Here is an 18,161-nt window from a genome sequence, read left to right on the forward strand (position 1 = left end):
AGCCAAGACAGTCCCACAACATCCAGAGACTTGAGGTACTCAGGACGGATCTCATCCACCCCCGGAGCCTTGCCACCGAGGAGCTTGCCAACCACCTCAGTGACTTCAGCCAGGGTGATGGACGAGTCCGCCCCTGGGTCCCCAGTTTCTGCTTCCTCCTCGGAAGACGTGACAGTGGGATTGAGGAGATCCTCAAAGTATTCCTTCCACCGCCCGACAACATCCCCAGTCGAGGTCAGCAGCTCTCCACCCGCACTGTAAACAGTGTTGGTGAAGCACTGCTTCCCCCTCCTGAGGCGTCGGACGGTTTGCCAGAATCTCTTTGAGGCCGTCCGATAGTCCTCCTCCATGGCCTCCCCGAACTCCTCCCAACCCCGAGTTTTTGCCTCTGCGACTGCCTGAGCCGCGGCACGCTTGGCCCGCCGGTACTCATCAGCTGCCTCAGGAGTCCCACGAGCCAACAAGGCTCGATAGGACTCCTTCTTCAGCTTGACGGCATCCCTTACTTCCGGTGTCCACCACCGGGTTCGGGGATTGCCGCCGCGACAAGCACCACAGACCTTACGACCACAGCTACGAGCAGCCGCATCAACAATAGAGGTGGAGAACATGGCCCACTCGGAGTCCATGTCTCCAACCTCCCCCGGGATCAGGGAGAAGCTCTCCCGGAGGTGGGAGTTGAAGACCCCCCTGACAGAGGGCTCCGCCAGACGTTCCCAGCAGACCCTCACAATACGCTTGGGCCTGCCAGGTCTGTCCGGCTTCCTCCTCCGCCAGCGGATCCAACTCACTAAAATGTCTTTAAGTGATATTTCCTGAGCATAAATAATACCGCCTTGCCATTGAAAACAAAAGAAAATAGTCAAATGTCTTCCTCCAAAGTCTTCCATCTGCTCCAAACCACAAGCTTTAACTGACAGAGGATTGGCTCTGGACCTCTCCATTAAAAAGACCCAAGCTGATCACTGACCATTAAAAAAGACTGAATCTCCATTAAAATTCTATCAATAGCACAGCCTTAGTTTAAAGATCAAAATCTGAATACAACTGAATATAATACAACAAAATAAAAAGCATAGCCTATTTTAAAGTGGGACTAAAGACCTACACCGCATGCAACCACACTGCAAATAGAGCTGATAAACGGGCAGTACCTGGAGGACTAAAGATAAGAATGAGGGGAATGGAGGGGCGGGGTCTGGAGTTATAAAATATAGAATGATTGGTATAACAGTCATGTAGTGCTTGAAAAAGAAGTGGCCACTGAAGGGAGTTTGCACTAAAGTTGTCAAAAATACCAAAATGCTTTTAATGCTATTAAAACACATTATACAAATGTTAGTGTCAAAAGAAATGGTTTAGTGTTTAGTTCCACTTTACAGAGGGGTATTTTACTTCTTTGGGGTATTAACTGTACCACATAACATATTTAGATCACCATGTTACCTTTTATTGTTTTGAAAAAGCTATGTTTGACAAAAACGACATATTAACATTTTATAACTTTAACTTTTGTTTTTGATGCTCTGAGCCACACCCTCCCCTTGCTCTCTCAACTAAGTTACATCCCCTTCAGAGCGCTATTACAACACAATCAGAGTGCATCCCGCTAATGAAACTACTGCACATTGCATCAGGTTTGTCAAGTTGTTGGGTACAGTTTTGTATCATGCTTTTGTAGATTTATAGAGAATTGTCATGTGGGAGCATGGATGACGTAGACTTGTGGGCGGAGCAGTTAACCATAAGGTTAAAATAGGGCTCTGGAGAGATCGTTAAAATAAATATGTCAACAATGTAAACATGTTTACAAATCAAACATGTACAGAAGACATCTAAAACCTCTTCAGACATGTTCTGGTGAGGAAACATCGTTGTGACATGGTAGACAACATAATACCTCCTCTTTAACTTTGGAGACCAAAGCAGAATAAAGTTTTCTGGCATCTCTTTGCACATTTAACAGTGGTCAAAATCCCAATGCAAAAATCTCCAGACTTCATTGCAGTATGACTATTCCTATAAGTTTGGACTTTCAGGCCTGGAGCTCCAAGCTCAAACCCAACAGTGGAGCAGAGAACTGAAATTCCTCTGGCCTGCGAAGACATGATTCCCTCTTTCCTCTCTCCAACCTTCCAGGAGCACGGAGGAACTTTGGATTTTTTATGATCCAACAACAGTCTCTCTCCTGCGACTACAGACTCCAGCTCTGGGGAGTGACAGGCTGATGACAGACAGAGAGAGAGAGAGAGAGGTAATGGGGCAGATTTACACTTGTCCTCCATAACTACAGTCAGACTAAACACAGGGAAAGCATTAAGGTGTCCCCCCCTGCTCACACAGTTAAGTTAATATATATGTCCAAAAGTGAAAAGGAAATGGAAGAAAAATCCAGCCCACGTGTAGCGAAAAATGCATTTTGACAGCTACTCAAACTTAGAGGTATGGGTTAAAATTTATGGCCAAAGTCAAAGGATTCAAACATGTGATTCAACTGAGAATGAGATGAGTAGAACAAGCTGAGAAATCAAACCTGCTAAATCCAGTTGAGAGAAACGGACAAACATCTTTCCCTTCACAAATGCACAAAGCTCTTCCCCTTCCACAAAATGTTTTTTCTGCTAAAATAGGCTGATGTGTGTCTATCTGTGTCGCCATGTTTGTTTTGGTTGGTTTGGGTGATTCACGTTTGGCTTTCGCCCAAACCACAATGCTGTGCTCTGATAGGTCTGAAGTTGAACCACTGGTTAGCCAGGAAATCACACCAAGGGTCTGCAACCTTTAACAGCAAAAGAGGCCTGTTTCGAACCAAATGAGAGGTAGAACGAGACGAATATTTTAATAGGAGGGGCAATGAGGGATGAACTGAATAATAAAATGACTTTAAAAGTAGGTGTTAGCTGCATTGTAAAGTAAATGTAACATTTTGTATCTATAAACGTGGTGGAGTTTCTGGGGTCTGAGGGTTACTTTTCTGCATTCTGGTGCATTTTATATGTAGGCCCAATTATAACTCAGCAACCTAAAAAATAATCTTTATTCTTACCACTCTCTAGAACATTTTTTTGTCAGATTTGTTTTTTTCAGTGACCCGTGGAAACGAAAGGTCTCATTGGTCACCAATGATTTACAAGTAAAAAAAAATATCTCACCTCAGGTTAAAAGAGTTTGGTGCTTTGCTCATTGATTCTACAGAAATCCACTGTGTTTCAGCCCCCTGTCATATTTTTCTGATACAGATGGACCATGGATGTCCCTGACTGGCTAATCCGCCTGTCAATCATGCCTACTTGAAAATGGGGAGATTCACCGGTGACCAGACTCACATCTTTGTAAAGTATTGAAGAAGTGTGTATTCTGGATCCCAGGTAAGAACATCATAGTAAAATCAGACTAACTTTTGAATTAGTTTAAACACACTGCCTTGTTGTTTTTTGACCCAGCCCTAGGGTTGCTGTGTTAAATAAAGTAAATATCCTTTGGTGCTACAAACACTGTAAAATATGAACTCAATAAAGAACATAGAACAAAATAGCCTAACAAATATTTTTTTCCTTAACATTTTTTTGTCAATCAAAGTGCAAAGACACTTTAAAGAGCCGCATGTGGCTCTTTAGACTGTGGTTGCAGACCCCTGCACCAGGGGGAGCTGGGCCAGATGGATTCTCGAGAGTTCGTGAACTCACAAATATTGTGAGAATTCTTCTTGCTGGCCAGATTTTTGGAGAACTAAAGAAAAGTCTTTGCACTAAAATATGATATTAAGTGCATTGACCATTTCACTAAGAGGCTTAAAAACAGCTCTGTAGTCGGTGTAGAATTTATTTGCATGTCAAGATTGACAGTCCAATCTAAAATAATTCAACCAGAATTATAATGGCGACGCCAATGGCAACTTCCGCAATAAGTGAAACACCAATGAAAGAAAAGCTGCATCAGGACTAAACAAACCTTAACAAACAGTGTTTGCCAATAAGGAAAGACATAAACCCACTTGTGGCTAGACTTGAGCCAACCCTATGAGAAGCTCACAGCCGGTGCTAATGTATGATGTGGTTTATAAATAGAAATTCAAAGTCTGAGACAGAGCTTATATCTGCTGCAGACACATTTGGCTCACTCCCCTCCTCTGGCTTTACGGCTCTGAATATTCTGGATGTTTGACAGTGTCTGGGAAGTGGGATGTTCACTTCTTATATTCACAATGGATTCTGCGAACAGCAAACTTCAAAACCATGTGTGCACGCTCATCCTCCCAGATCAGCCAAATAATGCTTTATGACCCACTGCTTTATCAATTACTTGAAGAACACACATTATGCATTATTGAGGCTTCAATTCCCCTTTAAACATGCTTGTGGTCACCTTGGGAGAAGTTTTTTTTCCACATTTTTTAACTGAAAAAAAAAATGTGTACATTTGGAAAATATACTTTCTTAAATTTTCACCCATTTCCAGTGAGGCATTTAGACGTTGGTTGAAGGTCCCTCTGCTGTCAGCAACAGGAATGAAAGATGGGAAAATAAACAAATCCCCAGTGAATCCTACGCTTTCTTTCTGCACAAATGAAATCACAGAAGGAGTTATGTTTTATGGAGTTAAAAATTGCATAGAAGCCCGAAGTTTGGTCTATGATGCAACAAAACTGACTAAATGTAAGTGCATTTTCTAGTGCTTAGAGAAGATGACATAATAGATTACTAACAACCAACAAGCAAAATACAACTTTACGTATGTTAAAGGACAACTAAAAGGTCAAGTAAATTTTGCATAACATGTGTTCTTTTCAAATGGGTCAGATTATGCAAAATTAACTTTTTTGGACAAAATGTAGGAGTGAGTCCAGTTGACAGATTTTTTTGGCTTTTACTATGGATCAGACCTGGACAACTGAGGGATCACACAGACAACATTGTACCATGTGATAACATTGTTCCTTCACCAAAAACATGCCTGAAGAGGTTTTAGATGTCGTCCATGGATATTTGAGTAATTTAGCAATCTCTCGTGAGCCCTATTCAAACCCTTCGTACTATTAGCCATTTGCTCCTATCCATAGTTCCGATCACCAGCCTATGTCATTCATGCTACCGCATAGCAATTTTCCTTAAATATACAAGAGCAGCATAAAAAACAATATACTACAACTTTGCCCACCTGATGCGCTGTGCAGTAGTTTCATTAGTCGAATACACACCAATTGTGTTTGAAAGGGGATTTGTGCTTTAAATGCTTTAAACCGGGAGTGAGTTAGTGTCAAAAAAACAAAACTGAAGTTGATTAAAAATGAAATTTTCAAACAATAAACTGTAACATGGTGATTGACATATGTTATGAGTTAATACCAGATAGAACTGTAATACTCCTTCTTTAACAACTCTACACAAAACTGTAACCTTTTAAGTCTCAGACAAAAACATGGACTACCGTATTCTTCCATGAAATCCAAATTTGCCATAATAATAATATATAGTAATGCAATTTTAACCAAATAAATGCCTTTTACCATGAGGAAATGTTGCACAATATGCATCCTCTATTGATCTGTGTGCTCAGATGAGGTCATGGTGTAGTGCTGCAGCTGTATTTGCAACTAAAAATTAGCTAGCCAAAATCTATTATGTAATGAATTGTACTGTCTTTAATTCAGGAAAGAACAAGTATTCAACAACATTTTAAATGTCAACTTAGTAAATTAGCAATACTATTAATTGAAGTGGTGTCAGGAGGCTTATGTTATATTGTGACTCTTTAAAAACTTTTGAATGCTAATGCCTTTGTATTTTGCTATTTAAAATGTGTTCAATGGCTTAAAAAAATGGAGAAATGCAAAGTTAGACAAAAGTGTTCAGGACCACTTCTTGGTCATATTGCTAACTTAAACTTTTATATAGAAGAAGACAACCTCAACAAAGGTATACATGAGGGAAAAAGAACTCCAGGTAGATTTAAGAGATCATTAAAAAATGCAGAATTGAAGAAGAAGAATTCAACTATGCAACATGCAACAAGCAGCCTAAACTTCAACCCCATAGTATATCTGCAACTCCAAAGATGGATAAATAGTGCAGTTGCAAATGACAAGGCATCTGGCATAAAAACAAACATAACTACTGGGAATGACTTTTTCAGACATACTTATTACGGACTGCCTTAGTCATTTATTACTAGCCTATTTAACACACTTATTATGTGGTCCAAAATCATAAAAAACAAAAAAAAACTTTTACATAATAAGCACAATAAGGTTAACACAATAGAGCTTAAACGATAAGCTTTCTGCAACATTACTGTGCTAAACCATGGACTAAGTAAGGACCAAACCAAGCAGACTAGTCTAATCCAAACTATAAACTGAGCTAAACCATTTTTCCAGGGTTAAATAATTAAGTAACAAATTGCTACTGCTACAAATATCAAATTGTGTTGAAAAGTTTGAATAAACAACTACAGACCTAAAGATCTTTTTGAGTATTTTAGAAAAGCCATTTTTGTGGCCAATATTTCCTATGAAGTGAGATGCCCTTAATAACGTTGTAATTAAGCAACCACTTATTTAGCATTTGCAAGCTCCAAATCACTATAGAAAACTTTAACATCAACAGGTGCTATCTGGAAAGCAGCACGGAGGTCAAGACAGTCTGTTGGATGCTGTTTCGAGTGATAAACTGACAATGCATGCACCTGCTCCGGATACTAAAAGCGTATAAAAAGTAAAACAAACTTTACCTGAGAAGCCAAATCCAGGTGTGCAGAGCGTCACAAAGAGCGCCAAAAACGTCCTGCACGCGCTCACAGCCATAGTGAGTGTGGCGCGCGACTGCAGAGGGGCACGAGGACGCAGGGAGAGGCGGGAGGCTGCGGGGTAGAGGGCGGGAAACCACAGCAGCGCGTGCAGTTATGGAGCTCCAGTAGACAAGAAGACAGCCCTCTGCTCCCTCTGCTCCTTCAGCCTCTGTGTGTGTCTGCAGAGAGGAGAGAGAAGACTGCAAAAACAAAAAAAGAAAAAAAATGATACAACTTTATGTTAAGTTATTTGTGGACGTAAGTTTTGTCGACTAATACAACGCAACACTATCTTCTTATAACACTGACTTCTAGCTAATTGAACTTTACTTTATTTAACAAAATTTATCTGGAATTGTGGTGTTTTAATTCAGTCTAAATTAAATTAGTTAGCCTAGCATGTTTTTATTTTATTTTTTTATTTTTTTTAAAGGTATTCATTGTGTAAAAGTTGTGGAGGTAAGTTTTGTCGTCAATAGCAACACAATGCACGTGCTACATTTGGCTAGTAACTGCAGTCCAGTCTCTAAATGCCTCTAAAAGTATCAAAAACGGAACAAATTTTATTTCAAAATACTGATCACATACTTCTTGCTAGAACATATTTGTTTATTCAACACATTTTCCCTGGAATACTGGTGTTTTGTTTCAGTGTGCACTACATCTGTTGGCCTAGCATCTTTACATCCATTTCAATCTGTGTGTAAGTGTGTACATCTGTTTCAGGCTTACTTGACAAATATCTGTCGACAAAATTCCCAAAATGTTTGATCAAAATTGTGGCAAGAGAAAATATAAATTGTCTTAGTTTTGGCTTTTAAAAGGAGAAAACTTGGGAAAGGCAAACCACAGTGTCCCGAGAGCTAAAAGTGAACGTCAAAGGCGTAACCTGCTATAAGCTCTGCAACTAACAGAGCCAAAAAGATTAATACGAACGATTTATACTTTACACTGTAAAGTATAAAGTGCTGTATACTTTACAGTGTAATACTGTACACTGTATACTTTAAAGTACTGTAAAGTTTACAGTACCATCTAATAATAAAAAAGTATAACAAATAAAAATTACAACAACTAAAATAAGAATCAAATAAGTTGTAAACTTAACTAAGTGTTCAGAGTTTCAAAAGTACTCCATGTTGAATCCTACTTTATTCTAACTCAAAACAACAAACCTGTCCATTGCTCTGATTTCTCGTGTTCTTGTGTTCAGGTCCTAATGGCTGGACATTCTCCAGACTACAGTCCACTGTGGCCGGCAGCAGCTGCAGGTGTGACAGGGCCAGTGAACTCACCGGACCAGCGCTTCAGCGGGTAGGACACTAGAGGGCGCTACCACCCACAGATTTACAATGAGGTAAGACGTTTGTCCAGGCGAATAAATTTAAATAGAATATAATATAACAGAATGCCGGGGTTTTCAACTATGGGAAATAGTATTTTGTATTATATTAAAGTATTTTATAAAATATTTGTCCCTTTTCACACTATTTCACAGTAAATTTCAATTCAATACTATAATTTTATAATAATATAATTCATATATTAATATTCATTTATTTCATTTATTTTTCATTGACTTTACTTTACTTTAAATCAAAGCACTTAACTTGATTTCCTTGTTCTTTATTCACACTACTAAAAGTGGTTAACATTATATTCTTAGTGTCCATAAACTATAAATTACATTTTTTTTTGTAGTTTTCAGGTATGTTGCCTATATGAGGCCACAGGTATGTATAACAGTTTGGAAGCATTTAAATCACACAAGTTGATAATGTAGAACATGACTGTAACTGAATTCTCATTACTGATCCAATCTCAATGTTAATGAGATTTCAATACTCTGGTCCTCCTTATCAAGTTTTTATGCAAAACAATAACTCCCCCTGTTGGCCATTATCAAAATCTGCACTGCATCATTGTGAAAATTTCCTCTTTTTCCATATTTTCTAATCAACTTACAATACTTACAACTTACAACAATAACTACATTTTTATGTTTCCTGTGTTTCTTGGAATGCAAAGCCATGTAAACAGGACACCCATGAACAGAAGAGTCTGAGTGCTCTCATTGGGCTATTCCTGTATAAATAAAGATAATTAAATACATATATCAGTACTGTATTGGTGATGTCTCTAGAGGACAGTTAAACAAGTGCATTTTTCAGAGCTGAATCTATACACATAATAAATGATCACAGTTTGTTCAGAGGGACATGTCATGGGGACAAGTTCTCATGAGACCTCCGCCGTTCTACTTTACATTCAGAGTAAGTGTAGTCATAATTAAGATCAGGTACAGTCCCCTGGTGGAGGAAATTGGTTCAATACAAAAATGTCTTCTCTTGTTAAACATATGCCTAGGGATGTATATGACAACTTATGATTTATTGAGAGAGTATATCATAAACTAAATAAACAGTATTGCAGTAACACAAAAGAGCGATATATTTTTCTGTAAAGAGAAAAAAAAGTTGTGTTTAATATTAATTAAATATCTTAAACTACAGCATAAAAACTTATAATTTAGCAATGTAGGAATAATCTTTTCTTGTAACTTTTTTGGGGAAAGTTTTAGGGCAATACTAAAGCTATATAAACAAAGCAAGATCACAGCTACCTTCAACAGGTAAGTCGACTTTCTAGTGGAAGTATAATGATATGTGGAACCCTTTTATTTGGGAGCTAGTACTGCTGAATAGTTCTCGACAAAGCAGCGTTGCATCCCCCAGTGTAGCCAACACAGGGGAGTATGTATTTAATCTGGCTTACTTTCTCCTCACAAGATTTCAAGGGCTTTTTCATTGGAATTTTTTTCTTTTTATAGAGATTCTGCTTTATCCTGTTCACCTCCTAATGTGCCTGTATAAGCAGTGGTAACCTTGATGTCCCATTCAAACAAGCAAAATCAAATGTACAACTAATTTTGTATTTTGTGCTGTTGCAGCTTTAGAAAGAGTTTATTGCCCTGTAGAGGCTGATACTTCATGTTGGACGAAAAATCTGAAAGATTTGTTTGCCCACATAGACATAGCATTGTACAAAATGACTGTTATAGGTTTCCAGTGTAGATTTTTTGCCACTTGTTATTATACTTTTATTATGTAGAGCAGGGCCCTTTAGTTTATTCACCTTTGTTTAACCACGATAATCCCTCTGAGATTAAGAACCTCTTTTTCAGGGGAGTCCTGGCCCCAGAGAGGACCTTAAATGTTTTTAGTGGTAAGGGAAACTGGAGCACCTGGAGGAAACCCACACAGACATGGGGAGAACATGCAGACTGCACACAGAACCCAAGATCTTCTTCTCATATAATTTTGGTAAATGGCCTCAAAATATCAGCTGCTCTGGATCTTAAAAAAACATTGGTATCAGCCTTGAAAAAACATATAAGAACACTGTCGCTCTCCCATGATGATAAGCCCCATGTGCAGAGAAAATGTTACTCTATATCGTCTGATCAAATTGAAAATACACACACCTCGTCTACACCAGCGCCTCTAACATACATCCTACTTCCACAGCTTTTTGTGTTGTGATGAAACAGTAAAGACCAGAGGGAGAGGCAGCCCTGAAACACACTGTTCTACTGCTCTGCATCAGAACAACCTACACTAGAGTTGCCTGGCAACTGCATCCTGCCCCACAGAGCAGGGCCTGCACCTCCACTAAGTTTAAGCTCTTTACTCAGACTTTAGCATTCCAATGTACAAACAAGCCCAAGTTATGTAACAGTCCATAGTACACTATAGTTCAGACTTTTTGAATGGAAAGAATGGTCATGATGCAGCACACGTTTTTGCTTTATAGTGCGGATAGTGTAGTCATTTGATTATACACCAGATGCCCTTCCTGTCATTGTTCAGACAGGACTGACATTCGCTGGTGGCTGCTTTGGAGTAGAGTCGTCAAAAGTAAAGTTAAATCAGATACTAATTGCTTTTGAACAGGTATTGATACTAAAATAGTCACAGGACGGAAATTAACCTTTCCTGAATATCTTTAGAATGATCTTGAGCTCTATCAGAACAAGTATAAGACACATAGACTAGTGTACACCCATGGACCACTATGGAACCGACCTGGACACTGAGAGATTACACAGGATATAAGGCGGGAATATAAAAGAAAGTACAACCATTGAAAATAACACTGTGTTATCTAAACAAAGAGTGTTTTTACTCTCAATATGGTATCGTAACCTGTATTAAGTATCGATTCTATTCCTTGGTATCAACATCAAGTTTGAAATGTTAGTATTGTGACATTATTTATATTATTATATAATATTATTATTATTATACACCAGATGCCCTTCCTGTCATTGTTCAGAAAGGACTGACAAAAAGAATACATTTGCTGGTGACTGCACTGAAAAGCATCAATCTTTTACACATAATAATACAATACTGTACAGTAGTTTTAATTGACATGCTTCATTACAACGTAAAAATCTTTGTAAGTCATTGTTGATTTCTCCAGCTCCAGCTAAACATAGAAAGTTGTGGTGTTGGACAGTATTTTTGCACTAAATTCTCTGAGCATCACTGGGTGCTGTATTCTTCAATGGGAGCATCCTGTGTGGCCCCTCCCCCTCCTCCTGCACAGTGAGAGGAGTAAAACCAGTGCACGGTGGAGATGCGCGACAAAGCAGCGCTGCATCCTCCAGAGCAGCCAACACAACGGAGACGTATATCTGCACTCACTTTGTACTCACTAATGCAGCCAATATGGATTACACAGGCTTTTTTCATTGGATCTAAATGTAAGGAGTGATTTTTGTTATTGTTGTTTTTGCAGAGGTTTGGCTTTATCCCGTTGAAGTTTAGTTTGGGGTGGAGTGCTCGTGCTCCGCTCCTGGACCGGCCGGACTCATGATGGCTCTAATGGTTCACCTGAAGACAGTGGCTCACCTGAAGGGGAAGAGTGACCGTATCGCCAAAGTCACGTTCAGAGGTCAGACTTGTTCTCATTGTATTTATTTATTAGTTACTTTTGTATTAGACAGTAGTTACATTCGTTATGTACAGTATGATCAATAGCATACCTTATCCATTCATATATAACAGGATGGAAATTAAGTTTTTTTTTCTTTGTTGAAATTAGTGACTTTAGTGCAGTTGTGCCAACAAAACTATGTCTAATAAATATCATCAAAATAGCATTTGCTTCCTCAAAGTTCGACCATAATTTTAAAATTACATCATTACATTACATTGTTTTTTAAAAAAATGCAGCAAATAATCGTTTTATTATTACTTGAAACCTCTTCACTAAGGTGTTCAGACAAAGCTTAAAGGGCCTGTATTATGCTGTTTTCTGATCTCATCAAAAACATACCTGGAGTTTTGTTTCATTCACACATGTTTAACACATAAACCCTGTGTATTTAGGGGTTTTTTGTACACTATGTTCCACCTTGTGCACCTTCACTAGAATCATTTAGATGATTTCAGACCTGGAACTGCCAGTCTCTACTGAACTAAAGGTAAAAGGAGCTGTTAACTTGAAAACTACCACTTCATGACATCACAAAGTGGAACAGAACATGTTAAGCTTTGCAGATGTAGACAAACTAACAATGCAGGATTACTCAAACAAAACACAACTCCAGGTATGTTTTTGATGATGTAAAAACATTATAAAATGCTTTAAAACTCACAAGAATCAATTTTCTGTAATACAGGGCTTTTAAGGAAAGACTGAACAAACAAGTATTTCTCTACATATAATATGTGATAAATAGTGAATTTCTTATCAAAATAGCATTCACTTTCTCAAGAATCACCAATAATTTTTTAACATAACTGCAAAAGCAGTTGTACTGAAAAAAAGATGTTATCCAATAACACATACATTTTACTGTCAAATACTAAGATACTGCATGTAATATTACTTCTATAAAATACGTTCTATAACTGTCTAAATTAGAGGTATTATATCTGAAGTGTATGTACTTTGTTTGGCAGTGCCACTGATTTGGACCTGAATTCATATTCAGGATCTGAAAAAAATGATTGAAAACTCTGCCACTTATTCCAAGTGCATTTATCACTGGACCACACCATAAGTGCCTTGTAAACATGTTAACAGTAGCGCGCCCTGTCACGTGCTCATGCCTTAGGTTTGCTCTAAATGTTTAATGCTGTCCTGTTCTGTCTGTGGGGAGTGTAGACCATAATGCGCGGGGCCAGGGCTCTTTAGCATTGATTAGTCTCCAGGAGCAGTCAGGGGAAGGTGAGGAGGTGAGAGGGCTCTCTGTTGTTTTATTTGGGCCCAGTGCCAGTATTCACCAGCTGCTACACCTGCAGCCCCACACTACACTGCATACTCTTTATGTAATGTGGCAGAGAGGAGGACCCTTTAGATCATTTAAATAGAATACATTAATATTAAATATGTGTCAGCATTTTTACATTTTTAATGTTACTTGGCAACTGTCCACCATTTAACAATATAATTAATATGTTTTGATGTGATGATTTAGAATTGCACAGTAGCTACAGAAATATGATGGACTTTTAAGAGCTTTTACTTAGAGAACTCTGTTATGTTTTTTCCTCATTAACTTCCTGGAAGTTGTATGTCCTGAAAATGTTTCCCCTACCCCCCCATACCCGACCTCTGTTCTGTATTTACTTTGATCTCCGACAGTGCAGCACTTTGTTGTGATGAAGTTGCTATAGATCAGTATTGTAATTTGAATTTCCTAAATATTACATAATGATCTATGTGTCACAGCCTTATATATAGTCATAGCATAATTATTACTGACAAAAGCAAAAGCTTCTTTAACACTGCTGTTACCTTAGTACCTGAACCATAGAAACCTTTTTCATGTGTAGTCTCTTTTGGCAAATGGAAAAAAGTATGTGATACCGGGCACAGTAATCCAGGCATGAGTTACAATTCAAATAATTTGCCTGTTAAGTAAAATTATAATTCCCTCATTTTAATTTCTCAGAGACATATACAGTAACTGATGGTGCAGTGGTTAATAGCTTACTTTCATCTCAGCAGGAAGTCTTGGAAGTCAGAGCCTTTCTACATGGAGTTTGCTTGTTCTCCCCATGTCCCCATGCTTTAATGAAGTACCTTGAGTTTAAAGGTCCTATATTAAACAAAATGGATTATTGTAAGCTTTAAGCCATATTATAATGTTGATACCTCAAAAACATATCTGAAGTTGTGTTTTGTTTCATTCACACATGTTTGAATAATCCTTTATTATTAGTCTGTACATCTCCAAAGCTCAAAATGCTCTGTTCCACCCTGTGATGTCATGAAGCAGTAATTTTCAAGTTAACAATCTACCTTTTACCTTTTGTTTAGTAGAGATTAGTAATTGCAGGGGTGAAATCATCCAAATAATTCTATTGAAGGAGTATGGAGTTTAAAAATACAGTGGAGCACTTCCTGTATTACCACATGACATCACAAGGAGGAACAGAGCGTTTTCGGTTTGAGAAAAGAACACATCCTAAATATACAGGTTTTGAAATGTGTGAATGAAACAAAACACAGCTCCGGGTATGTTTTTTGATGAGGAAACAACACTATGACATAGATCAGAAAATAGAGTAATACCCTTCAACTTGTGAAGCGTGGTAGAGACATGACAGTTCAACCATTCACGAGTACCCTCTGGTGGATCTGTCTGCGTGTCTCAAGGCTGGAACAGGACATTTAGCTGTTTACCATTTCAAATGCCCCTACAGCGTTCAAGCTCTACTGTACCCCACTGCTGACCTATTTCATTCAGCAACAGTGGTACAAGGCTGCAGAGGAAATGGCAAAACCAGGGCAGAGAAATGGATATGAGTTTCAAATCATAACCAAATATGTGGGTGAATATCAACGTTAAGTGTATCTAGGGCCTTTTTGGGAAAAATTAATTATAGTGTTCGACTTTGGACAAATTCATTATACCGGTAGTTGTCTTCACAATAATTAATCACATTGTCCGTTTTTGTAAGAATGAATTATTGTTTTCTTTGCTTTCATTGCTTCCTAAGAACTAGCTACAGTGTTTGCCTTGATATTAAAATTTCAAAAGTGATTTGACTCGATATTCAATACTGATTCCGATACCACGTTGATAATTAAAAAAAAAACAAAAAAACACTCTATCTTTACACAAACTAATTCAATTTTCATCATTAAAGAAGCCTTATTGTGCTTCTGTCGGCTATATAATTATAATTTGTGACACCTAATGTAATTATAATTGCACATTTTAAATCATAACATTCATCTAAAATGACTTAATAAAAGAAACAAGTCCCTGGAACTCACTGTATTACAGAAAATCTGCATTTTAACATGATTAATTTAACTCTGTAATAAATAGTATTGGCCTTTAGAATGTTGTGATGTCATCTAATGTCATCCCAGCATTTAGTAACTAGCTTTAACTGAACTATACTTTTTATCTTTCACGATTTTGTTCTTCACTCACAGTTGCCCTCGTTCAAAGCATAAATAAGAATATTACATAATAGCCAAATGCCCCAGACATTCTTTCATTTTCACACAATTGTCAAAAACAAATTGTCTACAGGGTTTTAAATTTTGTATGTGATAATCATGGGCTGTATATTCTGGTATTAAACCCTGCAAAATAAGAGGCTGCTCCACCTAAATGAACCTGTACAGTGTTAAAGTGGGATTTTTCACACCTTTGGCCAGACGTCCTTGTCAAAGCCTAATCACATCAGATCTCAGAAACTAGTTAGTTGCCTGGTTAGCACGTCGATGGGAGAGCGCTGGGAATACCACAGTGGGGCGCCTGTGTGAAAAAATGTAGTTGTGTCCTTAGGCAAGCCACTTCACCCACATTAGTATGAAAGTGGTGTGTGCGAATGTGATGGGAGGAGCTGATGGCACAGATTGGCAGCCTTGCTTCTGTCACTCTGCCACAGAGCAATTGTGGCTACTATAGTATCTTATCACCATCGAGTGTGGAATGAATAATGCACAGAATTGTAAAGCAACATTGAGCATCTGCAAAAGCACAGATCTGGGCGCTTAGTATTCCTGTCTTTAACAGTTAATTGATCTGTGTAGTTTTTCCTGTGTTGATATTAATCATTATAATGGTCCTTTATCATGCAAAACTTTTTAATATTTTAGGAAGAGATTTTATGGGGGTATGTTTTATAGCACCTTCACCTGAAAACATTCTGAGTTCAGATTTCCTTCACTCACTTTCATAAGCAGCCAAGTACCCAATTTTTCCCATGTATTTGAGCCAAATTTGTCTTGCCTCAGTACAGACATATTGCATAAGCAACATTTGAGGTCTGAAAATGTCCAATTATAGTGGTATTATTATTATCTGATAATCAGAAAGTGTACATTAGCATGCTAGCATGTTAGCTTTACTGTAATGGCAATACTCTGCTCTGGTCGCTGAGAGTTCTGAAAAGCACTTATAAATTCATTGCGGTGAATAATTAAGATACTCAGAATACATCATTTAAGGAACAGCATTAGTAGCAGCAATTTTTTGTCTGCTTCATTGCTGGATACAGAAACAAGAATCTGAACAGACATAAATTTCTTTTCTAAATATACATCATTTTATGTTGCATATTTTATGAGTTAGAAAGACTAAGGAGTTCATATGTTGGAGAAATATACAACATCTTAACCTTTCATAAAGTTTGGCATACTGTAGAAAATCTCCAAGTGTTCTCCAGTCTAATGCCAGTCTGGTCTATGTGGTTCAATCTCAGTCCATTTTCCTGTTGACTGTCATCACAATGCTTTTAAGTGGACTTCCTGTCTGGAGCGGATACGGCCAATCAGAAAATCCCAGCTTCCACTGAAACAGAACAACAAAATCCAACCCGACCGAGCCCCATGAGAGGTCTCCTCTATAAGAAAACGCTGTTATTCAGAGCACCGGTTCAAGACTGCAATAAAAACGCAATAAAAAGAAACCATCCTGCTCCCAAGCCCTGGTTTTAAATGGGATTTCCGGACTACTTTGGTATAAATAATGAATCCTTAGTGTTATCTTAGCTGTATTAAAGATTGACGCGGTGTAGAAGGAATTGTAGCCTGCAGCATATGGACGTGCATATAGCAGGATTGACGCCTTAACATTCACACAAAGACTTTTGATTAGCTCCTCTCTGCTCCCCTCTGACACCACCACAATCAGATTAAAAGTTTAGACTGAAGGATATGGATTTTGGACTATATGAAACTGCATAAAAGTGTTCTGTAGGGTAGTGATTTGGTTGACTTGAGTATTTTGAGTCAAAGGGGGTTTGTTATACAGCCATAAAATTTAAAATACTGCAAAGAATGTCTTGTTTGTTGGGCGAGGCTTTAACGTTTTTGCTTAACCTTCCCTTTTGGTTTATATTAAAAGAGCAACGTAAGCATATCTGGACGGATTCATTTTCATATAATGTGATTTGACTGTATTCAGTAACTTTTTCATTTGTTTGTTGCACTAAAAAGGATATTGCTTACCTACTTTTTGAAACCATGAAACTGTGCACTTTGGGCACACGAGCCAACAATTCAATATATATTGTCTGCCCAGTTTTTCGAAAACTACTGTACTATATTGTAACTGACAAGAAATGCTACAGTAGTCCAATATTTAATCACTGTCAGGGTGGGTTGACACATGTCCTAGTATGGTCCTGGTTTGAACCCACTTTAGTCCTGATGTATACTTGGTCCCGATCTATTCCTGGCTTAGTCCTCTGCCCAGTTCTCTGTTTAATCCCTGTTTAGTCCCAGTTTATACTGTGATGTATGAGTGTGAACGCAGCGTCTCCACACTCCAGCAAGTTTGCCCTAAAATCACTGAGATGGGTGAGCCTCATATATTGTTACACTCCTAGTTTAGCTTGTAGTACACCACATATTTGATAGACATGCATGCAGTGCTGTAGAGACTAACTTTCTGTCATGCTCACGTCTCACTGCGGTGAATTTTGTATGTATTTAGCTCATGTAAAAAGCCACGCATCTGCAGGCCGTGCACTTCACTTCATATGTCCAACTCTTTCAACTCTTCCCTCTATGGTCTGTCTGCCCCTGACACACAGCTCCCACATACTGGCCTCTATTCAACCCCTGTTTTCAAATGAGCTGTTCCTTTTGTTGACATCAAGGCAAACCTGATGAAGACTCCACTTACATAAGCTTCACATGAGCCCCTGTTCAAAGCCCACATCAGAGCCAGATCACTGTTAGACTCATGTAGGTGGAATATTGTCTCTTTGATTTGTGAGAGCTGCAGGTTTATTAAAATATCATGTTTTACATTAGATGGTAAGACACTGCAGGTGCGTTTATATTAAGAGATATGGAATTGAAATTCTCACAGTTGAATTGAGGTTGGCTTT

The 18,161-nt window shown here is 38.2% G+C and overlaps 2 protein-coding genes across 3 annotated transcripts in view; one reads left to right on the top strand and one right to left on the bottom strand.

The window, feature by feature from the left end:
* fndc1 (fibronectin type III domain containing 1) overlaps positions 1 to 6,806 on the bottom strand; it is an 88,123-nt gene extending 81,317 nt beyond the window's left edge. For both annotated transcript variants that reach the window (XM_055232290.1, XM_055232289.1), the window contains exon 1: positions 6,730 to 6,806. In XM_055232290.1, the coding sequence (XP_055088265.1) occupies positions 6,730 to 6,802 (73 nt within the window). In that variant the 5' untranslated portion in view covers positions 6,803 to 6,806. The remainder of the gene's footprint in view (positions 1 to 6,729) is intronic.
* Positions 6,807 to 11,666: 4,860 nt separating this feature from the next.
* Positions 11,667 to 18,161, top strand: part of otofa (otoferlin a) — a 155,381-nt gene continuing 148,886 nt past the window's right edge. The window contains 1 exon segment of the mRNA XM_055232387.1: positions 11,667 to 11,745. Within this exon segment, the coding sequence (XP_055088362.1) occupies positions 11,667 to 11,745 (79 nt within the window).

The sequence above is a fragment of the Periophthalmus magnuspinnatus genome, chromosome 24, assembly GCF_009829125.3.
Source record: "Periophthalmus magnuspinnatus isolate fPerMag1 chromosome 24, fPerMag1.2.pri, whole genome shotgun sequence".
In the NCBI taxonomy this organism is placed as follows: domain Eukaryota; kingdom Metazoa; phylum Chordata; class Actinopteri; order Gobiiformes; family Gobiidae; genus Periophthalmus; species Periophthalmus magnuspinnatus.